Source organism: Lynx canadensis, chromosome C1 (assembly GCF_007474595.2).
Source record: "Lynx canadensis isolate LIC74 chromosome C1, mLynCan4.pri.v2, whole genome shotgun sequence".
Lineage (NCBI taxonomy): Eukaryota > Metazoa > Chordata > Mammalia > Carnivora > Felidae > Lynx > Lynx canadensis.
The window spans coordinates 158,115,607-158,141,435 of record NC_044310.1 but is presented as its reverse complement, the minus strand read 5'-3'; the positions used below and the strand labels follow the sequence as shown (position 1 = coordinate 158,141,435).

Sequence of the window (25,829 nt, the reverse complement as noted above, 5' to 3'; positions counted from 1 at the left end):
GTATTAAGAATGCAGCATTGAATACATATATGCATATGACGTGTTGACTTTATATTATCAGTTAGGCTTCTGATCAACAGTAAGTTATTAGTAAAATTTTGGGGAGTCAAATTTATACATGAATTCTTCACTGTGCCAGGAGTTGGTGTCCCTAACCCCCATGTTGTTCAAAGTCAGGTGTAGTTGTGAAGTCAGAACTTGTCATGTATCAATGAATTTAGAAAAAAGTATATATACAACTTCAAATGCTATGTTTATTTAGAAAATTGCACCAATATGAAATTGCATTTTCTTTCTCTATAGGCCAAAAATAAATTTAATGCAAAGCAAGAAAAACAAGCAGAATTAGAGTATTGCAGACTTACTGAAGCTCTTATGGCTGAAAAGGAGAAGGAATTTCAGGATTATGCCAGAGAAGTAATTGAACTTGAGTCTGAATCAAATAAATATATTTATCCTCTTGTAAAAGCTGTACAGGAAGGACATGGAGGTGGCCATGGACCTGTTTTTGTGGACAGAGGTGGAATAAGACCCAGTTATCAGGCAAATGATGTCACTGGAGTCCAGCTCCCTTTTTGTAACTCTCAGGGACCAAAATATAATTTTCAAAAGTCTAAGGGAAGGCTAGGTTTTACATGGTAGAAAAAGGTTTATTTTTGATTGAGAATATTAAGGTGTAACTAATATTATGAGCTACAAATAAATGAATTTTATGCTTATGATTTGTTAATAAAGCTGCTCATCTAAGTGCAATTATGTCTAATTGATTAACTACCAAAGTTTAATCCAAATCCCTTTGATAATACACATAACATGTGTAATTTTAGCCTTTAAAAAATATGTACTCAGGGGCATTAAGTATATTCATAATACTGTGTAATCATTACCATTATCTAGTTCCAGGACAATTATTTCATTGCTCCAACTGCAAAATCTATACGTAAGCAGTCACTTCCCATTCCCTCTCCTTCTCCCTAGCGTCTGGCAACCACTGATCTGGTTGGTCTCTATGGATTTGCCTATTTTGGGATATTTTATATAAATGGAATCACATTGTGGCCTTTTGTGTCCAGCCTATTTCATTTAGCTATTTTCAGGTTTTGTCCATGTTGTACCATTATCAGTACTTTGTTCCTTTTTTATAATTGAATTATATTCCATTGGAAATATTTTTCTCTTCAGAATTTATGTATTTATGCTTCAATACATAATTTTTAGTTTCAAAAAACACTACCGTTATTACTAACACCATGATTATGGAGTTTGATTTCTTTGTGGTTTATTTTATAGAGTATCTTGCTAGACATGTGCAAATTACTGTTTTCAAGTTACCTGACATAATTCTTCTGTAAGTAGTATTAACTACTTATGAGCAGTATTAACATATTATGAGCAATTTGATACACAGGTGACTGTGAGGATGATGGCATCCAATCTGACTGGAAGTCTTGAATTGTAGAATAAGTTTCACACATCCCATCAGTAACTGTGCTTGAGTGAAATACAAATGATTTTCCTTTTTCACATGGATACTAAATTAGTATTTCTTTTGGCCTAGGGTTGCCACCACGTTAAAATTACCCAGATGCTAAGGCCCAATGAACTAATAGTCTGGAAACCTCTGCCATGTATCTTTTTCTTTAAATTCCGTATTAGAGAGTACTGTACATTTAGGGGTGATTATTAGTTTTGGATGAAACTCTCTTCACATTATAAAACAGAGAACATGTTTCTACAAAATGGTTAATTTCATAAGTGTTTTATAATCAACTTAGTTGAGTGAAGAACACAGAACACCAAAGACATTACTAGTTTTTTTCCTTACATATAGTTTGTTTTACTTTTTTTTTTATTTTTTTTTAACATTTATTTATTTTTGAGAGAGGGAGAGACAGAGCATGAATGGGGGAGGGTCAGAGAGAGAGGGAGACACAGAATCTGAAACAGGCTCCAGGCTCCGAGCTGCCAGCACAGAGCCTGACGCGGGGCTCGAACTCGGGGACCGCGAGATGATGACCTGAGCCGAAGTCGGACGCTCAACCGACTGAGCCACCCAGGCACCCCGATTGTTTTACTTTCAATTGGTCTGGGCTTTCTACTAGAGTTAAGCACATTAAAAACAAAAGCGCTATGCAAACTTTTAAAATTAATCACAAAACAACTAAGTGAAAATAATTGAGTTGTAAAGCACTCCAAGCAGTGGAAACACAACTGTTGTAACCTGCCAATTTGATAAATCCATAGCTAGGGGAGCCTGGGTGGCTCAGTTAAGCATCCAACTCTTGATTTCCGCTCAGGTCATGATCTCAAGGTTTGTGGGATTGAGCCCTGCATTGGTCTTTGCACTGACAGCATGGAGCCTGCTTGGGATTCTTTCTCACCCTCTCTCTCTGCCTCTCCCACACTCATATTCTCTCTCTCTCTCTCAAAATAAATAAACTTAAAAAAAAAAAAAAAGAAAAAGAAATCCATAGCTAAAATGTGGGGCTAAGAAATTTGGGTATGGGGTAGGAGGTATAAAAACTATGAATCAGTGCTTAAAAATAAAAAGGAAATACAGTATTAGGTTGGGAAATATGTTTAAGAAGGAAACCTAGAGAGCAATGAAAATAGGAAAAGCAAATTGATACTAAAAGTATTTTAATACACAATTAATTTACACAGTCCATATGAAGCACTCACATTTTTACATATTCTCCTGGCTAAATAAAGCATTTAAAAACACTCCAGAATTTGAGAATTTAATATCACCTGTTAACACATACAAACCACTGAATGGTCAGAACATTTTTATCTAACCATATATATTTTCAGTGACTTTCAAGTTGGTGCATTTTCCCTAAATATATCTAATTTAAATAAAAATGAAACTAAACAAGAAACCAAAAACTAGACAATTTGTTTTACGAGTCAATTAACATCTATATGGCTTTACAATGTTAAGTGTTATATTAAAACTGGCAGGCACAGGATATAATACAGTGTTCCCAATGCTGAGAAATTTGGAGGAATTAAAAAGCAAATGGTAGCATTCCAGTAGATAGTAATACAAATTTCAAATCTAACCTTAAGTTTGCTGAGGCAAAAGACACATTGCAATCTGAAGCATTATGATTGAACATTTACACTAGAATTTATCTCCAAACCTTCTGGAAGTCATCACTGCTGATTAAATTCTTAAAGAAGTTCAGTATTGTTAAACTCTTTGCTCAGTTTTTCCTAATACAAATTCTATATCCCCATGGGTAAAATAAAAGTATTTTTTAGTTGATTTATCTTCATTATTTACTTTTAATAAAAATAAAGGTTGAATAACTAATACAACAGTAATTTTAAAAATACAAAACAAACTGTTATAGTTTATTTAATACAATGTTTAACTATAAAAGTTGATAGTTTCAGAGTTTAAATTCTGTAAAATGCAGTTTGCAGAAAACAGTTTTAACAGTTACTAGACTAATGATAAGAGAAGCAGCATTTTGAAACTAATTATACAATGTGACAACAGCTTTATTCCTAAATTTCATTAAAAAAATATACATCACAGTGACTTCTGAGCTAGGAAAAGAAGTGCATTAACTTCATTTAAGTTTTTCCCTTCCACAAAGAGAGCAGCCACAACTTTTAACATCTCCACATACAAATACCCAATTCGTTTATCAATCCTTCAAAGTACTAGAAACACACAAAAGAGAAACAAAATATACAGCATAGGCTTTTGGTAACACAGGAATTTGCTTTAAAAAAAAAAAAAAAAGCAGAAACACAAATTAATCCCACCACTTCCTCCTACACCTAAAAACAACACCCCTCAACAACTCCCTTCTCCAACCCTGCTGATTTTTAATTTATGTGATTTTTCAGTATTTACATCTTGTGTCACACCACAGGCCAGAATTTGCATTTGTCTGAATCCTTTCAAGGCAGTTGGGAAACCCACTATGGACAGGTGTCAGCCAATGCTGTACTTCCTGGAGTTTATTACTTTTTAAAACAAGTATTTGTAACAAAACATATCTTTTCACAATAAGGTTATAAATCTACAATCCTTGGAGAGTTTATTCAACTGTAAATGTATGAATACTAAATTGAATAATTACAGTACACATGACCAAAAGGAGACAGAAAAATACCCATTTTATGTTTCTTTATAACAACCAACTGTATATGGTATATATTTAAAGTACCTTCCAGTGAAGGTAAAGGGAACAAGTTTCTGTAGAAATTTACTATAAAAGGTTCAAAGTGTGATGAAAAAACCCTGCCACCTGGAGTAAAGCACAATGAGCTACTAAAAAAATTAAAAAAGAAAAAAAGAAAAAAAACTTGTTCCATATACCAACTTGAAAACAAATCAGAATTGTCCATTAATATCACTACTCAAAATACTGGAAACCCAATGTGTTCCTGTCCATAATATTAAGAAATATTTACTTTTCAGTTTAATATCTTTCACTGGGTACAAGAATCAAAGGCCATTCAGCAAAGCCAATATGAATCAGTATCACACTTGTGCAAAGACAGATTTAGCAAATTTTTTGAAATTTCTGTGAAGGCTTTAAGAAATTCTATTAGAACGTACAATACTCTGTGAACTCATTAACTGTAGAGTAATTTAAAAATATTTTAATGCAACCCAGTAGATTCTTTACATTAACATTAATCTCTCTGTAGTGTCAATTTCTGTGGCAGATGGTTAACCCAAAATAGAATGATCATAAAAACAATTCTCAGATATTGCCAAACAATAAAATAAACCAATTAAATATCTTTAGCGAATATGAAGTTAAAGATAGTTGGAGGTAAATCATAAGCTCAGACATAACTATAAAATCAATTGACAGGAAAGAAAGAGCCGGCTTTCAGGAAGGAGTATATTCAAAGTAAAAGCTAAAGGTGCCACAACTATTAAAAATGTAATGAAAGGACTGTTTGAGCTATGTGCTATTCAGATGCAAAGGCAGACTTGAGGTACAGTTAATGCTGTTTAATTATTTTCTAAGTATTTTTTATATTCGGAAAATAAAATCTGATTGTCATCTCTCATCTCAATTTCTTTACCGTATCTATTCTACTGTAAAAACAGTTTTTAAACGTCTATCGATCTTAGCACAGAGTTGTTCTTTTGATAATCAGAACAGGAGAATATTACTTTCAGAAATTTGAATTCTTCCCCTTATGGTTACTGGTCTGTAATTTTTAGTAGATAAAGCTCTGGAATCAGACAACATTAAGTATTTTTACTTAGCATGGGTTTATTGTTGTTATTAGAAATCCTTTCTTAAATAGCACCACCTTTCTTGAAGCTCAAATAGTTTATAACAAATTTTAAAAATGCAACTTACTGAATTTTAAGATAACTAGTTTAAAATATGTAACAGATTATATAGCTTGGAACTCAAGATTAAATCATCCCTAACTAAGGTAGGGTTTGTGGTCTAAGTCTCTAAGGAATCAATCACCCCAGATTATCATAAATATCTATTACCATTATCATCAGGAAAATAAATTTAAAAGGACTCCACTGTGGAAATTTGCTTCAAGATAGTCCAAACAATTTTATAATCATTACCTACTATTCTTTATACAAACAGCTACCACAATGCCAAATGTGTCATTACTGTATTAATCAATATGGAAAGTATTATGTTAAGCACTGTTTTGCTCAGTACAAACAGCACTGAGTTACTGGGTTTTCCAAGAAGCTACCTTGATTAAGAGGTGACACTACATTGACAAATATTAAAGTACAAAACACTCTAAAGGCTACTATTAATTGGAATTCTGAAATTTCTTCTCAAATGAGGCAGGTTTTGTGTTTGCTGGATGTTCAATATTTTATTTAGAAGAGAAAATACAGGAAAAAAGGCCACACATCACAAAAATAGCAATATACAACACACAAAAATTCTAAATGGACTTTGGGTATCTTTATTGTTTAACTCTGTAAGCTATCAAATTTTGCAACTTTCTACTCTACTCTATGTGGCAATGTTACACATGCCAAGCTAAAATAACGTTAACAATAATGGTATAAAGCCATCTGAATAGAAAGAAACCAGAGTCATAAACATGCTATACCCTATTGTGATACATATATAGAAAAGATGCATTTTCTTGCATTTGAAACTCACAGCTATGAGATTTAGAGAAGCCAGCTCAAGTTAAAAAAACAAAACCAAAACAACAACCATGCAGAGCTATCACTCAACTCTATATAGATCAGTGGCCAAAAGAGAAATCTTGGAAGTTAATATGTCAATACTAACAATTTTTAGAATCTAACTTAAAGACCTGCACAAGTGGTATATTTTAGTGAGTAAAGTATCTTCATTTTAGAGAAGGGTAATGATAATAAAAATAAAACAATGTTCCCCAAAGCAAAAGTTTCATCTCTTCAGATCAAAAGCAACATACAACTGAGAATTACAATCTCATCTTCTAAGGTAAGTTCTTGTCAAATGCTGTATAACAGCAAGTCAAACTCAATCAGTACATCAACTGAAAAAAAGTACTCAACTATTTTTGTAGACAGTTCAGTAAAACAAAACTTGGTAGGAAAAATATTAGTATGAATCAAGCTATGAATGAAATTAAAAAGAACATAGGAAGTGCAATATAAATATTTTAAAGCACAAATCACTAAAAAATCCAAAGTGATGACTTAAGATCTCAAGTTATTAGGATCCTGCTTTTCTGTGTAATTAAAAGCTGTTGTGCTGCTGCAAGCCTCTATTACAAATGCAGTCAGAAAATCTACACAAGATTTCTTCTATCTAGTGGCTTCTAAAGTTACTTTAAACATGAGAAACACAAGCTTATGTAACAATGTATTCCAACAATCAGTTACCCTTGTTTTGAACTGGCTGATCACACAAACTGGGATGTAGAAAAGCGTATTTGCTATTATTGGCTGATTGTTGCAACACAAAAATGCATACATGAAATAGTTAAACACAGCACACAGTATTACACCAAAATGTTTTTCTCATTTCAAGTTTATTAAAACTTTAGCAGTACAAATTATCCAGGTTGCAGATTATCAAAAGATCAACTCAATAAAGTCCACATTAAAAAAAAAAAAAAAAAAGACAAACATAAAACCCAAAAACAATGAAAAGAGGGAAACAACATAAAGGAGATTCATCAGCAAGTCTTTAAAACTTAAAATTTGAGACAGAATGGAAATAAGAAGTTTACACAACTCACTCATCCACTTTTATCTTCATCTGTTCCAGGGCTTGATTCATGATCAAATTTTTTATTTTTATCATGTATGTGGTCATTTTCTTGACTCTTTGATTTTTGGTTTTCTTTTTCCACTGAGGACCTGGTCTTCTCATCCTCCTTATTTTTCAATGTGGAGAACTTTAATTCATTGTCCTGACTACTGTGTTTTATTTTTGAGAATGGACTTTGATCTCTATCAGCCTTTTTTTCCCTATTATTATTTGAGCTATTATGATCACGACTTTTAGAGTACATTCTCTTGTCACCCTCAGAATTTTCTTTTCTGTGTGAACTTTTACTTTCTTGGTTTTTATATTTTTCTTTGTTTCTGCTTTGACTTTCTTCTCTCTCTGAACTTCGTGAATCTCTCCTCCGCCTCCTCCTATCTTTACTTCTCGATCTTCCTGGTGTTGCTCTTCTCTCTCGGCTTCGGGACCTTCCTCTTCTCCTGTACTCTTGCTCCCTGTATCTATGGTACTCCTTGCTCCTGCTGCGATCTCGGTCATGGCTTCTAGATCGCACTCTTCTGCTCCTGTCCCTACTTCTGCTTCGGTCTCTTGTTCTACTATTGTAACTGTGTTTGCCTTTAGTGACATCACGTTCTCTACTCCTAGACTGTGCACGTCTATCTTTTTCCTTACTTTTATTATGATCATGCTCATTACTTTTTGATTCTAACTGTTTAGATTTCTCTTTACTTCTACTTCTTTCCTGATCTTTTCCTTTAGAATCACACTTTTCTTTTTCTTTAACAATCTCATGATCCCTTTCTTTACTCCTTGACCTCATCCTCTTTTCTTCATGTCTATTATGCTTTGTGTCTCTTTCTTTACTCTTTGATTTCTCTTTGCTCTTACTCCTACTTTTAGATTTGGCCCGTTTCTTCACTTTGTTTTTATTATATTTATCATCTTTTTCTGAATTTCTTCTGATGTCTCTCTCCTTACTGTTAGATTTATGGTCTTTAACTTTCTTTTCCTTTTCATTTTTTCTGTTTGGACTCTCAGACACATGCCTGTGATCAGTTATTTTTTTCTCTTTTACTCTAACTGGGCTTCTTTGATTTTCTTTTAGTTCATTTAATTCACTCCTAAAAATGAGAAAAAAAGTTTTTTGGAAGTTTTATTAGAAAACGGATGGTGTCCATTATTAGCTAAAATGGTATTCTATTTTCCTTTAAATATTCAGAAATAAATGAAATGGCTATAAGTAAAACTTTATGCATAAGAGTAAAAAAATACTTGTCACTACATTTGAAATAATATAGTTAAATCTTACTTATCCCCTTTGATCCATCTTTCACCACTTGATACCCTCATTCTTTGTGCTCTCTGCATCTCTTGCCTCCAATGTGGAGGAGTCTCACTACGTCTGAAACGATCCCTTGATCTGGATCTAGAAGGAGTTCGGTAACGCTTAAGAAAATAAAAAGGGAAAAAAATTAACATATAAAAATATAAAAGCACTGCAATAATACCTGAAGTATATACATTTCTAGGTTCAAGTAAAATGTCTGGTATTTCTTATACCCTCTATAATAACTAAAATTTCCTAATTTTCAGGTATGAAACCAGTGAGGTGAAAATACTTTAAACAGACACTCATACTGTAAATTCCCAATAAAAAGCATTAGCCACACAAACTCTAGCCACTTATGTCCTCTCTGTAGAACTGTCCTATTTAAGTGATACTACTATCAAGTAGTACCCTTACAAGTAGAACCCTTACAAGTTGCCAAGTTCCAATTTGGAAATATATATTCTTGATGTGTCAAAGCAAACATTTCCCATATTATGAGAAAAACTGAGTAAATGCATTGATGTTCATTTATTCCACCAATATTTACTCAGCTCTTAGAATGGCCAACTGCTCTACCATGTATTGAGGAAACTTTAGTGAGCCAAGACATATCTGGATTTTGGTCTTTTAGAAGTTGTATTCTACAAGGCTAGGAAACCCACAGACAGATATATAATCACAGATACTAATAAGCATAAATGCAGCTATAATCAGAATCAGTGTAAAAGAAGTACAAGGTACTCACAGAATATGTAACAGAGAGATCTGGCTTAGTACAGGGAAAGTTAAATATAACTTAAAAAGCTGAAAACTAACATGTATGAGGTATGAGAAGTTACAAAGGCAAGGGTAATGAAAAGGAAGTAAAAGTGAGAATGGATGGGTAAGGAAGAACATGTGAAGCATGAAAAGTATGATATTTGAAGGTTCTGAGACAGGAAAAATACCATTTGTTAGAAATGATCACAAGATAGATCAGTATGGCTGAAGATAAAAACTGTAAGGGAAAGTAGTACTCGAGAGCACTGATAAGGTAAGCAAGGGCTAGATTTTGTGAGGTCTCATAGGCCATGGTAAAAATTGTAGATTTACCCTGAGATCAATGGCAAAGGAGTGATATAATCAGATTTTCATCTTTAAATGACTATTCTGGATGCTGTTTAGATAAAGAATTGTTATCAGTGATTCTCCAAATGTGATCTAGGTATCCCAAGACTCAGGGGATCTGTGAAGTCAAAACTATTTTCATCAGTGAATCATGTTACTTGCCTTTTTCACTTTCGTTCTTTCATTATCGTACAGGGGAGTTTTTCAGACTACCCGACATTTTAGTATCTTTGCTTTCATTGCTAATGGAACGTGTGCTTATACATTTCTACATTTTTAATAGTTCTTGGTTTTAATTTCTAAAACAGTAAATATAGATAGATATAATCCACATTACAAAATCTTTGGGTCCAAGACCCTAAGACAAAAAAGTTTGGGAGCTGCCATGAGAACAGTTAGAAGGCCACTTACAGTTCAGAGAATATACAAAGGTAAACTAAATTAAGGTGTGGGAGTAGAGCTTGAGAGAAACAGATGGATTTCAAAGTATTGAGAAGGTTGAACTGACAGGATTTGGTGATGGACAGCAGAGAAATGAAGTCATTCTTGGGCTTTAAGTAACTACACAGGAGGTGGTATCTGTCACCCAGAACACGAACCTAAGGGAGAATTACGCCTAAAGAGGAACTGCTTATGCTCAGGATTATATATGCAGAGTTTGAGGTGTTTGTGAGGCAACCAGCCAGCTGTCAGATAGACCCTGGTACCAGAAGAGCAAATGAGAATTATCAATATATAGTAGCCACTGAAGCCATGAGAGTGATGAGACCACCAAGGAGCAGGTGCACAACAAAAAGAGTTGGAACCCACGATACTACACTATGAAAGGCTAGCTATTGAAGTATGAACTGGCATTGGAAATTCAAAACAGACTGGCCAGAGACAGAAAGAAAATACGATGGAAGCAAAGGGCAAGAGTATTACAAGGAGGGAGATTAAGTAAGACAAAGACTGAAAGGACTCGCTGGATTTTGTGACATGTAGCTAACCATATAGCAAGTGCTATTTTCAACAGAACAGTAGAAGACAAACTGAAACAGTTTAGGAAGCAGGAAATGAGTAGGAAGTGAAGAAATAATAAACCAAGTATAGCTCGGTTTCTAAAAAGTTTTGAAAGCACAAGATATTTAAATTGATAGGGAGGATCCAGTAAAGAGAAAGAGAATGAGATATAAGAACCAGGTTAATTTTTATGAATTTTTAACAAGATTAGCAATACAGTGGTCAGGAAGTAACATGGGGGCACAAAACACTGACTTCATTTTACACTGTGTACATGTAAAATCTATTAATATCCCATGCATTTTCAGTTTAGAAATACCAATATAAAGAAGTTACTATAAAAAGAGAATATATAATTGAATATCCATACCTACTCTAAATTTTAGTTACTTATGTACAAAACAGTATTTAAGAAACATTCGAAAATTATGATAAATGCCAATATTATCAAGATTTTTGGGAAAAGAATCACCTACCCTTGGTCCTCTTCCTTTAATTTTCCTGCCAGACCTAGTAACTAAAAGTCGCCTCTGGTATGAAGCAGGCTGGGAGTTAGGTGGATTACTAGAAGGAAGCAAGGGAAAAATTAAAACATACAATTTTATAAAAAAATGAATCTAGAAAATTTGGCTTTATGGATCTAAACTAATTTAAAAACTTAAAAATCAGTAGTTCTCAACCAGGAATGTTATCAATTCCTAGTAGGTATCTGGAAAAGTATGGGAGCATTTTTCAACTGTCAATGACTAGAGAGTGCTATTGGTACTTAGAGCCACGAGTCAGGAATGCTAAAGTCTTATAGTGCACGAGGATGAAGAACTAACTATTCTGCCCGCAAATGCCAGCTGTGTGCTGAGAAACACTGCTATATAACCATTTTTAAGATGAAATAAACTTGACAGTGTTAAGGAAAATCAACACAAGAGTTCATATAGCTCAGCACTGGTTGGATGCCACTGAGAGAACAATTTTAAAACTATCTTATTCCAAAGTAGCTTATAATCCCTTAAGCATTAAGCACTGTTAAAAGAACTACAGAGAAGAGTAATTAATGAGAAGTAAGCAGACACAAGCTGATGTGAATTAACAAAACGTTTATACCATGGTTTAGTACCAAAGTTTACATCAAAAAGGGAAAACTGTTTTCAAAAAATAATGAGTTAATACTTAATTAGCATAAACAATACACATATAAGTTATGTTTTGAAAAGTTGATTGTAAAGTAGTTCAAACATTTTCTCAGCAATATTTATTTCCTTAAAAATATTCTTTCTTAACACTTGAGGAAAAATTAACTCAATCCAATCCATCAAAATTACCTCAAGTTTCACACAACTAAAACTTTTTTTTTTTTACACTAAGACTTATTTTTATATTTTTACTCTAGTGTGAAAGTATAGGGGAGATACTCTGAATTTTATTACTTTTATAACAACAAATTTCTAGTCATAAATAAGAAAAAGGTCTCAATCTTTTTTCTGTTTTTGTACATAATTATTAAAATGATTTATAAAGAATCAAAAAGGCTACTAATACTAATTACATGAATTTATGGAGAAAAATCTTCGAAGAAGTTCTATATGATATCAATTTTCATTACTAGAATACTATAAATTAGACATGGAAAACAGCCTTTTTGCCCCATTAAAGGTTCTTACTTTTTTAAAAGTAAAGTTTAATATATTCAAATAACACAGTAAGCTTGTTTTAAATGGAATTGGTTTGAAGTGGAATTGGTACACATCTTTTTGGTATCTGCACTGCTTAGTTTTTAAAAAGTAACTTTTTACTCAAAATCTGTTTGAATTAAGTCAGTTTATCTTATCAGCTATGTAGTTATTAGCAAAAAGGACCTTTGTTAGCATTATCCTATTAAAAATATTTCAATGCTGGGACAAGGTCACCAATTAAATCTTGTTTAAAGTAAGACTTAAAAAAAGTTCAATTATGAAGAGTGCAGGGCACTCTATAAGATATACACATTCACATACCACTCTCTCTCTCTCTCCCTTTCTCTGTTTTTCCTTTCTTTTTCATCCGCTTTAGGGGGACTTTTTCTCATTAGGAATCGATTTTCAGGTATAGGAGGGATCTCTTCTGGACGGACAGTAGACTGCGGTTGTGCTTCAAGATTTTCAGTCTCACTTTCGCTAGATGCGCTTAACAGAAAACACACAAAACAAATTCCATTTGGTTATTATGCACTTATCCCAAATTTCCAACTATTGGGATTTCTTTCCTTTTTAAGAAGTCACAATACATATGCCATCCTGCCCCCAACTGCAAAGATTCAATTACAAAGGGAAAAATCCTCCTTCATTCCTCTCATAAACCAACCCAAAACCCAAACCAACTGTTTCCATTATCACATTCTCAGAAAGTATTTTCCAATAAAATGGTTCTAAAATATGGAACTCCATTGGCACTGTACTCTGATAAATTTAAAAGTTAAAAATGTAGGTAAAGAAATTAATTGCTTTAAAAGCAAAAGACATATTAAGACATGTTTTAGCACAAACATAGATTATTTCAGACAAAACAGAAAAGAAAGTAAATGCACTGACATTATTTGCTTTTACTCTTGTGCTATCATAGCAACAAAAGAAATAAAGGACTAAAAAAGCAAGACAGATTGTTACAAACAATAAAGACAATAATCACCGGTTTCCTGCAATTCTCACTAATCCTCTATTCCTCCTATAAAACATAAACCTATGAACCCAAAAGATCATTTCACTAAGTTCAGAGAAACAACTGAATTGAATGGTTTTACTGAAAATGGAAATGAATGTACCTAAATTTAATCTATAGACTATAGAATCAAAATGGTCTTACACTTGGGGCACTTGCGTGGCTCAGTCGGCTAAGCGTCCAAACTTTAGCTCAGGTCATGATCTTGCAGCTCATGGGTTCAAGCTCTACGTTGGGCTCTGTGCTGACAGCTCAGAGCCTCCTTCGGATTCTTGTCTCCCTCTCTCTCTGACCCTCCCCTGCTTGCTCTCTGTCTCTCTCAAAAGTAATAAATAAATATTTTTAAAGAACGGTCTTCTACTTCATGGTATGGAGTATTTCTCACTATTTTCATATTGCCATATAATCGACCCAAAATCCCAACAGATTTACTTACAAACAGAAGGGAATAAGAATATAAAGCCTGTATTATAAAAGTAAAGTTAAAACCTTTTCTTGCTTTTCTTTCGCTTCTTCTTTTCTTTCTTGTGTTTTCGGGAATTTTTCCTATGTTTCTTTTTTCTTTTTTTTGATTTCTCTTCAGAAGCACTTTCTGAATCAGAAGAATCAGAAGAGGACTGAGAATCACTTGAGCTATCTGAGTCACTAGATGAGGAGGATGATGATGATGATGACTTATGTCTTTTCTTTTCTTCTTTCTTAGCTTTAATAAAAAACAAAAAGGTTTTTGGTCAACACTTTTTAGACAGAAATTTAGATTTGCTGCAGATCCTAAGTCCAGTACTTAACACTTAGCTCATCCAGCTATCTGAACTGAGGGGTACAGGAAAGGAGTCAAGATTTAGGGTTAGAATACAGGTCTCTGGATTCACAGATCAAAGTTGATCTACTACACTAAGGAACTGGAAAAATAACAGGTAGGTCTAAAACACTAATTTTAGGAAACATTTGAAGGATTGTTTCTAAAAAGCATAGAACTATTTAAGAGTCCAAGATTCTAATCTTCTGGTGGTTTTTTACTTTTTATCTTATTACCAAGATTAGAGGTAGAACTGTAGAAGAGAAATAACACATACAAAAAAATATTCCACACGAATGTGGAAAATAAGAAACATGACTCCGCTGACATTGGCTGGTTTCAATGCCTGAGCATTCCTCTAATGATTAAGAAATTTAGCTTAGTTGAAGAGCAGACTTAGCATAGAGGGCAGTCATTTACCAATGGTTAATAACTAGGATTTGGTGTCTCTACAAAAAGTAATTTCAAATTGAAATTTTATTTTAATTGAAATGGATTCCCAAACTCAACGCTTTAAGGACTATGCACCTTAACATAAATAAGTGAAGTTAACCAGGTGTGCTACAACAAGAACTGGGTAAATATAAGACAAACCGAATAGAGTTTGACTCCTCTAAAGGTATTCTAATTCAAACCACGGTGGACTTAAAGTGAAATCAGGCCAAAGATGGGACAATATCAATATATGGAGAACTATAATAAACTGAAACACATCAAACATATTAGAATCCATCAGTTCATATTGGTAAATAAAATATAAAGCATTTACTTGTTTTTCCTTATATAAACTGTGCCACAGGCTAAACAAACAGTAGATGCTCTTTATCACAAGTTTTCCAAAGAATAAATGAAGCAGGAATTTGCCTCTAACTACAAAGTTATATGAAATGGATAAAAAAAACATTACATAACAAAGATGCAATCAGTATAATCCATTGTGTGCAATAATGGGAAACACTACAGGATAAATGACCTAGCTTGTACAACAAAAAATCTCAAGGAAACATAAAGGAGATGGTAGAGGGAATCTATTAAAAACAAAATTAAAAGAATCTTACAACCCCCATGTCTGAACCTTACTTGGATTCAAACTCAAATATTAAAAAAAATAACATTAATGAAATAATTAGAAATTTGAACAGTCAGGAATATTTAGAAATATAGATAGGTGTACGTGTGTATGTGTATACCTATGACCACAACTTTTTTTAAAGAATAATTTTATGGATCAAATAATGAAAAAATTATTGATTAAATGTTATGCCTAGAATTTGCTTTAAAGTACCAAAGGGAGGGGCTCGTGGGTGGCTCAGTCAGTTAAGCACACAACTTCAGCTCAGGTCATGATCTCGCGGTCTGTGGGTTCAAGCCTTGCGTCAGGTTCTGTGCTGACAGCTCACAGCCTGGAGCCTGCTTCGGATTCTGTTTCCCTCTCTCAATGCCCCTCACTGGCTCGCTTGCGCACACATGCTCTCTCTCAAAAATAAACAAACATTAAAAAAAAAAAAATTTTTTTTAAATAACAAAGGGAGAAATGACCAGGATATAAGTAAAATGAGGTTGGCCATGACTTAATTGTTGAAGGTGGGTAAATGAACACTGTTGTTTGGTTATAGTACTTCAACCATTTTGTATATGTTAATATCTTCCATGATAAAAAAATATCAGAGGACAAAGAAAACACATCTTTGGACTACTGGTTGTTTATAGACCTTAACTGAAAGGGTTAACTGCTGGTTTATAACTTTTCCTTTAGCCTCAGGAACACCTGAGGCACAAGTGCCATATCATTCTTGAAACCCTTAACTCAGAATTTATAGGAGTGTACTAATTCCAAGATAAATGACAACCGGTCTGAAATTACTATGTCCTTTACCAAGGACATGCAGTTCACTGCCAAAATAATTTTTCCAGTACCAATGAATGCTAACACATTGGAGTATGGGTACAAGGTATAAAAGGTGAAGGGACACCAGGTAATGGTTTCATCACACAGTCATGTTCCTCTGGATCATGAAAATAACAAGTGTGAGATGCCTGGGACATACACAAGCTCTGCCTGGAAATCATGAGATCTCCACTATGTTGTTGCTGTATAAACTGTTCTGTTTCCTGTCCCGTGTATCTTTTTAACTTTTCATTTTCTGAAAAGTTTGAGAGACAGAGTGCAAGCAGGGGAGGGGCAAAGAAAGAGGGAGACACAGATTTTGAAGCAGGCTCCAGGCTCTGAGCTGTCAGCACACAGCTCAACGTGGAGCCCAAACCTATGAGCTGTGAGATCATGACATGAGCCAAAGTTTGCTGCCAAACTGACTGAGCCACCCAGGCGCCCTGGGTATTATCCTTTCTTAGAGGAAAATAAACTTAGTGCTGAATGAAGTCTATTTTGTCTCATGAGTTCAATCGTTAACCTGAAGCCAAGACTACTACTGTTGAGGCAGAATAGGTATCTTTTAAACATGTATAAACTGAAACATCTACTTATATATACTACAAACCTGAGAGATGGGTGGGTGGCCACGGGTAATCAAACTTAAAACAACTGAAGGAATAAATTAGTAATAAGTAACCCTAAATAAAAATTTAAGAGCACATAATAGGCAAGCAAAATAAAAATATCCCATATAAATACAGTAATGCTTTAATTGATTACCATGATTACTAGCTCCAACCTATATTTTGCAATGAGATTCTTTCCTATGAGAAATATACTGCAGTTGGTTTATTTAACAAACAAGCCTATTCTCCCCACCAAATGTACTGAATATATTTCAAATAACCATTATTTAATTCACACATGACTTTTCAAGAAAACATCTGAGCGAAGCAAGATACCACAACAATACGAAATGCCGTAACTATTTGTATGGTAATATAATCTGCCTGAATACCAGATGACATCTACTATACAAGGAAAATAAACTGTGTTTTAGGAAAAATGCCCTGGAAGAGAACTTAGAAAGCTCTAAGGTTAAAAAGGTGTCCTCTTCTGATGTTTGTCAATATTACTTTTTTTTTCAACGTTTATTTATTTTTTTGGGGACAGAGAGAGACAGAGCATGAACGGGGGAGGGGCAGAGAGAGAGGGAGACACAGAATTGGAAACAGGCTCCAGGCTCCGAGCTGCCAGCACAGAGCCTGACGCGGGGCTCGAACTCCTGGACCGCGAGATCGTGACCTGGCTGAAGTCGGACGCTTAACCGACTGCGCCACCCAGGCGCCCCTCAATATTACTTTTTAAGTGAAATTTAGTTTACATGTCCCTTTCCTATGATCTGCTCAGAAAAGGAGAGAAAATGACTGAGAAAGAAATGGCAAGTTGAAGAGTAAAAAGGCAAAAAATAGAGACATGACAAAATCAGTATTAGTTCTAACAAAATGTATCCGGATTCTCAAAATCTGTGTTAAAACTAAAATAAAAATATGATTTAGGCACATTGAGAATCTGACTGAAACTTTATCCTTCTCAGATCACTAAGTACAGATGACCAAACCCCTGTACAGTCAAAAATCCACACGTAATTTTTGACTCCACAAAAACTTAACTGCAAACAGCCTGTTCGAGTAACATATTTTGTATGTTAATGGATTATATACTGTATTCCTAAAATAAGCTAGAGAAAAATATTAAGAAAACTGTAAGGGAAGAAAACACATTTACAGTACTGCGCTGTATTTCTATATTAAAAAAAAATCCATGTATAGGTGGAACCATGCAGTTCAAACCTGTGTGTTCACAGGTCAACCATATGTTTAACTGAACAGTATACAGATCTATACCCACCATGATGCCATGATACAAAGATAAAGAATAGTAGAGTTTATGGGGAAATTCCATAATAAACTCATAAGACATGCACCTTCCCTCACAGAGTTTAGAATCTATTTAGAAAATAAGACCAAGAAGTGTGAACTCAATAGCAAACAGCATCAGAAAATACATATGTAAGTACTAAGTGTTCTAAAAACTCTGACTATAGGGGCACCTGGGTTGAGTGTCCAATTTCGGCTGAGGTCATGATCTCATGGTTTGGGGGTCTGAGCCCCATGCCAGGCTCTGTGCTAACAGCTCAGAGCCTGGAGCCTGCTTCAGATTCTCTGTCTCCCTCTCTCTCTGCCCGTCTCCTGCTTGCACTCTGTCTCTCTCTCTCTCAAAAATAAACACTAAAAAATGTATATATATAAAAAAAGAAACTGACTATAAATTGTATATATAGGGATTTAGAAGACAGTATAGTCAATAAGGAAAAGAGTAAAGTAGAAAGGCTTTGAAGAATTACAGTCATTTCCACTGTTATACAACCTATGTATTCCTATAAATCACTGTGCTATATATGAAAAATTGCACAAGAAAACCCACATGGCTTATGGGAAAAATGGGGAAAGGGGCGCAAAATTCAAACTTCATCAATGATACATAAAAAAGAATAAGAAACTAATAAAAATAGCAGCAGAGTTTTACACATGTTAAATGGTTAAGAAATACATAAATATGTGGGAACGCAAACTGGTGCAGCCAGTCTGGAAAACAGTATGGAGGTTCCTCAAAAAACTAAAAATAGAACTACCCTATAATCCAGTAATTCCACTACTGGCTATTTACCCAAAGAATATAAAAACACAAATTCAAAAAGATATATGCACCCCTGTTTACTGCATTATTATTTACCATAGTGAAATTATGGAAGCTGCCCCCACTGATAGATGAATGGATAAAGATGTGGTATATGCACAATGGAATATTACTCAGCCATAAAAAAAGAATGAAAACTTTTCATCTGCAACAACATGGATGGATCTAGAGGATATTAATACTAAGTAAAGTAAGACAGTCAGTGAAAGACAAATACCATATAATTTCACTCATGTGGAATTTAAGAAACAAAACAACGAACAAAGAAAAAAAGAGACAAACCAAAAAACCCTTTTTAAGACTATAGAGAACAAACTGATAGTTACCAGAGTGGGACAGGATGGCTGAAATAGGTGAAAAGGATTAAGAGTACACTTATCATGATGAGTACTGAGTAATGTACAGAGTTGCTGAATCACTAAAACTAATATATCAATCAATCAAATGGTGAAAGGAATTTCTCCAAATAGAAAGGAAATAACAGAAAGTGACTTGGAATTTCAAAAAGAAAAAACAATAGAATGAGTAAAAGATAAGGGATAAAGGAATGATATCAGTTCATATAAATGGTTCTTAAATTAGAAGATGTTAACATCAGGGATGCCTGGGTGGCTCAGCTGGTTAAGCAACTGACTCTTAATTTCAGCTCAGGTCATGATCTCAGTTTGTGAGACTGAGCCCTACATTGGGGTCTGCACTGACAGCACAGAGCCTGCTTGGGATTCTCTTTCCCCACTTCTCTCTCTGCCCCTGCCCTATTCTCTCTCTCAAGATAAATAAAACTTAAAAAACAAAACAAAACAAAACCCTAACCTATTATAAGGCTGGTAAAGATTACAAGTTTGGTTGGGCCACCTGGGTGGCTTAGCTGGTTAAGCATCTTGACTTCGGCTCAGGTCATGATCTCACGGTTCATTGAGTCAAGTCCCATGTCAGGCTCTGTACTGACAGCTCAGAGCCTGGAGTCTGCTTTGGATTCTGTGTCTCCCGCTCTCTTTCTCTGCCCCTCCCCTTCTTGCGCTCTGTCTCCCTCACTCAAAAATAAACAAACATTAAAAAAAAAAAAAGATTACACAGAGTTCGGCAATACGTGGCTTTGCAAAGTACATAAGGGTAATTTATTTTCTAATGTTTATTTTTTTTGAGAGAGAGAGAGAGAAAGAGAGCATGAGCAGGAGAGGGCAGAGAGAGAGAGGGAGACACAGAACCCAAAGCAGGCTCTAGATTCTGAGTTGTCTGCATAGAGCCTGACATGGGGCTCAAACTCACACACCATGAGATCATGACCTGAGCCAAAATCAGACGATTAACCGAATGAGCCACCCAGGTGCCCCAGGAGGTAATTTATTTTCTTATATTCATTGGCAGTATCTACCAAAATTACAAATGCATGACCCCTGTAGTCTATTAATTCCACTTTTAAGAATTTATTCTATGTGACCAAAATTCACATATAGACCGATATACAAAATGTGGGAATGAAAATTGATGGGCAGAGATTGGAAGAAGACTTTTCATTGACTGACTATCTATCCTTTTTGGCCTCTAAACTTTCAACCAAATTAATATATTAAATGTTAAAAACTGTAGATATTTTAAAACTTCCAAGTATGACAATAATGGGATACTGCCAAAAAAACAAACAAAAAACCCTACTACTTGCCTTACCACTTACACAAAATCTGTTTCAAAGTATCTTTAACAAACATTTAAGTATCCTTAAGGTAAAAATGAAACACTACCTAAAGCAAAACCACAATGCAAGTTAAAAATCATAATGGGATGAAAACGAATAACAAAGAATAACACTTTAAACTTGTGGGCCATTTCTGGATAGTTTTTGATTATGTGATTTGCTTATCACTATGTAAAAGAATTTCCTAAACCTATTCACTGACCTTTTTGGAGGGTGGGGTAGGGTACAGTGTGATCTTTTTTTTTTTACGTTTATTTTTGAGATAGAGAGAGACAGAGCATGAACGGGGGAGGGTCAGAGAGAGAGAGAGAGAGAGAGGGAGACACAGAATCTGAAACAGGCTCCAGGCTCTGAGCTGTCAGCACAGAGCCCGACGCGGGGCTTGAACTCACGAACGAACCTCGAGATCATGACCCGAGCTGAAGTCGGACGCTTAACCCACTGAGCCACCCAGGCGCCCCACAGTGTAATCTTATTAATTAGGTACTGATTCTACTAGTATGATAAAGTAAAACAAACTCCAGAACATTTTACTTGTAAAGATTTCAGGTAAAAAAAAAAAAAAATGCTGCCTTATTCATTTTTATTTGAGATCTATAGATTTTATATCAATGAATTTCACATGAAAACCTTATATTGAAGGCAATTTCTAGGGCATCATCAAATAGGATGAAGAATAGAACTATTCCTAAAATAGGTCTCCTTTAGGTATTTTCATTTCATATTACTGGTCTCATCTCCTAGATAGTTTCTAAGTTTAACATCCCACTATCTTCCAGCACAAGTTCCATCACCACTGCTCCTAATTCCAGGTTAAGAACAATGAATGGGATCCTCTTACTATATAAATGAATCTCTGGTGTTCTTTACCGTCTCCTGAGTACAAGATTCACTGACTGTTTCCCCTATTCTGTTTTTTTTTTTGTGCATTGCCAGGCAATGTTTCCTACCACATACAGGCAAAACTTCTACTCATACAACTATCTATTGTATATCCATCTGTAACTCAGCACTTATGTTCCTGTAATATAAAACTCTATGTAATATAGCAATGGCCCCATCTCTTATTGCATGGTCAAGGTGTGTACAGACCTCTCTTTTAACCTGAGGCCATGCCAACTCCTGAAAAATCAGTAAGCAGCTTGACTTAGGTAGTGGTTTCATTCTTTGGTGGTCTATGTTCCATCCTCCATTCTGTCCCTTGACAGCCTCTACAGAAATGCAGTTTTTATTAGCCTCCAGTGTTCCATTCCTACATGTGTTGGAAGGTTCTTCTTCTTAACTCTGAACCTTCTCAGGTATATTCAAATAGCTACAAAAAACGGAATTTCCAATTCTGCAACAGCAAAAGGGATAAAGGCCCAAGAAGATTGCCCAGACTCACCAAGACCATATACAGGTGGGCCCAGACAGTCAGAATTCTTCAGAAGTCTTTTTGTTTTCTTTCAGGAAGTTAGAAAAAGAAAAAAAAAAGATTCTGTATTTATTTCTTTTTAAACTGGGGTGTAAATCTCTCAAACAAGATTTTAAATATAATGATGAACACCACAGTGTTGCATAAAGCTTTCTGACTGTTTCCAATTTAAAGCTGTAAGGAGGCCATCAAACTTACAAATTGGATGTGAGACACAGCTCTGCCTAAAAAAAGATTATATAGATGCATGACAAAATCCATTCTGACCAATGTTCTGAATAGTAATTAAAGGACTGCAGGGTAATAGGTTCCAAACTTTGTGACCTCAAATATATAGATCTTTTCATATTTCCACAGTATAGACCAGAACAGGGTAGGCATGGGAGTATGGCTTAAAACACACTTGACCTTTACATGAACTCCTGGGCAGACACTAATAAAGGGCCAAATGTTCCCTCCCCACCTGCTAAAACTGATAAGGGCAAGGTATGCTTCCTTAGCAAGAGTTGGACACACAGTAGGACACTACATCAACTTTCAGCACAACTGTGTGGTCACAATGGCATCAGCAAAATTAGCATTTATTTCTACATGTGAAAATACATTATGAAGACAAATAATAACATACAAAGAGTGCACTCATTCACTTTCTCATTCTTTCAGCAATAATTCAAACACTGACCTTTTATTACTAAAAGAATGTTTACACCAAATTTATTAGAAAATCTATGCTTATGGTTTAAAATGTGCATTTTTATTACCCCAATTTCTTTCTAAATATATATACCACAGTATCCTTAACTTTTATAAGCAGAGAATATATCCTAACACAAGAGACCTTAAAGAGACACAAGAGACATAAAGTACAAGAAAAAACCCAAGTTTTTAGTAGAAAATAAAAGATAAAAATTTCCTAGATGATTTCAGAAGAAATAATGCCTTAAACGAAAATATTCCAATGATACTAACAGTCTTAAGGATTAAGTATCAGTATCAGGGTGTAAAATTTGCAAACATTAATTAGTTTTTGTTTTTTTTAATGTAAGATACTCAGTAACATCTCATTCTTCACTGGATCTTCACAAACACAAAACATATATTATACATGTTGTTTGTACATAAAGATAGACAGCCAGGCTTATGAATACCAGCAAGTTATATAAACAGTCCCATTATGAGCTGCGGCATATTCCTGCAATGGTTTACAAAGTATATATATATTTAATATGATAGAGAAGAAAATTATCAGAATCGAAGTGGAATACAGAAAACAGAAAATTAAAAATAAGCTTCTATGACTAGTTTGGGTGTTTTTAAATTAAAAGAAAACAAATGTGCCTATTTCTAAATGATACAAAGGAAATCAGTATACCTAAAACTTGAGAACAGAATGTTCTACTTAGGGCAATTCCAAAAAGAATGTTAAAGACTTTAATGAGTTAGCAATACATAACAGAAAAGGCTCTAAATCTGGAGCCAGCAAGCTTGGGTTTGAAGCTTAGTTCCCTGCTGTGGTAAAAACCTTAATCTTCTCGACTATCCTCATCTGTAAAATGGGAGAGATTAGTACAGAGTTATTGTAAGGATCAGAATGGATTATAGGGGCACCTAGGTGGCTGAGTTGCTTAAGGGTCTGACTTGTGACTTTGGATCAGGTCATGATCTCACAGTTTGGTTGTGCGATGGAGCTCCGCGTGCATCTGTGCTTGACAGTATGGAGCCTGCTTGGGATTGTCTGTCTCTCTCTCTCTCAAAAATAAATAAATTAAAAAAAAAAAAAAAAAGAAAAGAAAAGATTATAGATGACTCTCACATTCATTAAACATGAAAAACTAAGTATGGATACTATTCCCTAGACTAGTAAGAATAGGAAGAATATAGTCCATTTATTATTTTATTGTTTTCTACACAGGTAATCTCACCCCATTAATTTTAGGGTAACGAAGGACCCAATATTTGTTAAAAATAATGGCAGTTACGTATTTCACATATATAATATAAACACTTAAAACATTAAGTAAACAAAAAAATATTAAGTAAACAAAGTTCCATAATATCATACCAAACTATTGGTCATGTTAATTTCAAATGTTCTGGTCTAAGTAAAGAAGTTTCTCAAATATTCCAAATACTTCTGAATCTCAGTAGTGCATAAAGGGAAATAATTATTCCTTGAAGTTTCTTTATGTTATTCTCTTCAATTGTCATCGTCCCCCTCACTGTATCTTTCTCTAGAAGAGTATTTATTTACCATGCTATTTATACAACTACAGTTAAAAAAAACAAAACAAAACCCCAAAACAAAGTGGAAGGAGAAGGATAAATTATAGCAAACTAACAAGACGGGAAAATTAGAGGGGCACCTGGGTGGCTCAGTCGGTTAAGCGTCTGACTTTGGCTCAGGTCATGATCTTATGGTTTGTAAGTTCAAGCCCTGTGTTGGGCTCTGTACTGACAGCTCAGAGCCTGGAGCCTGCTTCGGATTCTGTGTCTCCCTCTCTCTCCGCCCCTCCCCCGCTCACACTATGACTCCCCCCCTCTCTCTCAAAGGTAAATAAACATTAATTTTTTTTTTAATGGGAAAACTAGATGACTCCATGGTAAATGAACAAAGTGTGAAGATAAAAGACATTCAGAAAACACAAATGCCTCATATATATGTTCACATTAGTATGAATTTCACACCAACAATTTAGAATGTCTTTGATCGTTTAGCATGCATAAGAATTATCAAAAATATGTGCTTGTTTTTACCTTTAGATTTGGGAATTAGCTCTCCACAACTGAGTATCCGCACCTCAGCAAATGGTTTGCTAGCTGCATCTGTTTTCTGATTTTCTATCTCTCTTACAACTTCTTGGCCAGATATCACTTGCCCAAAAACAACATGATGCCTAAAGAGTCAAGTAAAGATGACTAAATAAAAGCTTTTAATTTTAACATTAAAGTGGTCAAAAAATAAATTAAAATAATCTTTACCCATCTAAATGAGGAGTTGGCTTCGTTGTTCTTTGGAAGTCATCAGATAGAAGAATAAAAACAAAGTCAGAGAAAAACAAAGTTAGCATCTCTAAAAAGGAAAAGAAAATAACTGCATTGGAAACAAAGTTGCATACAAAGAAATCACATGTTATTTTAACATAACAGAATTTTATTACATTAACCTTAAGTCGAACAGAAAAAATTCAAGATGCTTTCTACATAATGTATTTTCAAAAACTCATTCTGATCATGAAAGTAATACCACTCATTGTTGAGAACTTACATGTTAACTAAAGTTGACATTTTGGTGTTATTTCCATTCATCCACGTTTCTTGCATGTGCCTGGGTTCTTACTGAACATGTAGAATGTTCTATGGTTTTTATAAATTCTATTGTATGAACAGACCACAATTTAACAAAAGATTCCACTAGTTTATGGGTTTAACAATAGTGCTTTTCAACCTTAACATTTTAAACAGTTAAAGCATAGATCAACTGCATAACTGTGGTTTTGTTTTCCACAGTTTCAGTCACCTATGGTAACCTGTGGTCAGTCCACAGTCTAGAAGCAGATGATCCTCCATCTGACATACTATCAGTTCAAAAGTCACCTAACACTACATCACAATGCCTGTTATTCACCTCACTTCATCTCATCAGGTAGGCATTTTATCATCTCACATCATCACAAAAAGGGTAAGTACAATACAGTAAGAGATTCCGATAGAGACCACATTCATATAACTTTTGTTACAGTGTATTGTTCTTTTTGCTATTGTTGTTAATCTCTTATTATCCCTAAATTGTAAATTAAACTTTATCACAGGTATGTCTATATAGGAAAACATGTAATATATAGAGAGTTCAGTACCATATGAAGTTTCAGGCATCCACTGGGGGGAATCTTTGAAACGTACTTCCCATGAATAAAAGGGGACTTACTGTATATATTCAGATGGGCCTCACATGTGTTCT

General features: G+C 34.5%; 2 protein-coding genes across 7 annotated transcripts in view; one reads left to right on the top strand and one right to left on the bottom strand.

Annotated features, from left to right (window-relative positions):
• CCDC173 (coiled-coil domain containing 173) overlaps nt 1-25,579 on the top strand; it is a 57,324-nt gene extending 31,745 nt beyond the window's left edge. Inside the window, exon 9 of one of the 2 annotated variants that reach the window (XM_030324015.1) lies at nt 25,379-25,579. In XM_030324015.1, coding sequence (XP_030179875.1) covers nt 25,379-25,420 — 42 coding nt within the window. In that variant the 3' untranslated portion in view covers nt 25,421-25,579. Of the gene's footprint in view, nt 1-303; nt 1,121-25,378 lie in introns of those variants that run through there. The other variant, XM_030324012.1, reaches the window with a different exon arrangement.
• PPIG (peptidylprolyl isomerase G) overlaps nt 2,624-25,829 on the bottom strand; it is a 44,955-nt gene continuing 21,749 nt past the window's right edge. For all 5 annotated transcript variants that reach the window (XM_030324007.2, XM_030324009.1, XM_030324010.1 and 2 more), the window contains 7 exons: nt 24,851-24,880; nt 24,626-24,765; nt 13,819-14,032; nt 12,630-12,797; nt 11,115-11,202; nt 8,509-8,645; nt 2,624-8,320 (listed from right to left, as the gene is read on the bottom strand). In XM_030324007.2, the coding sequence (XP_030179867.1) occupies nt 7,210-8,320; nt 8,509-8,645; nt 11,115-11,202; nt 12,630-12,797; nt 13,819-14,032; nt 24,626-24,765; nt 24,851-24,880 (1,888 nt within the window). In that variant the 3' untranslated portion in view covers nt 2,624-7,209. The remainder of the gene's footprint in view (nt 8,321-8,508; nt 8,646-11,114; nt 11,203-12,629; nt 12,798-13,818; nt 14,033-24,625; nt 24,766-24,850; nt 24,881-25,829) is intronic.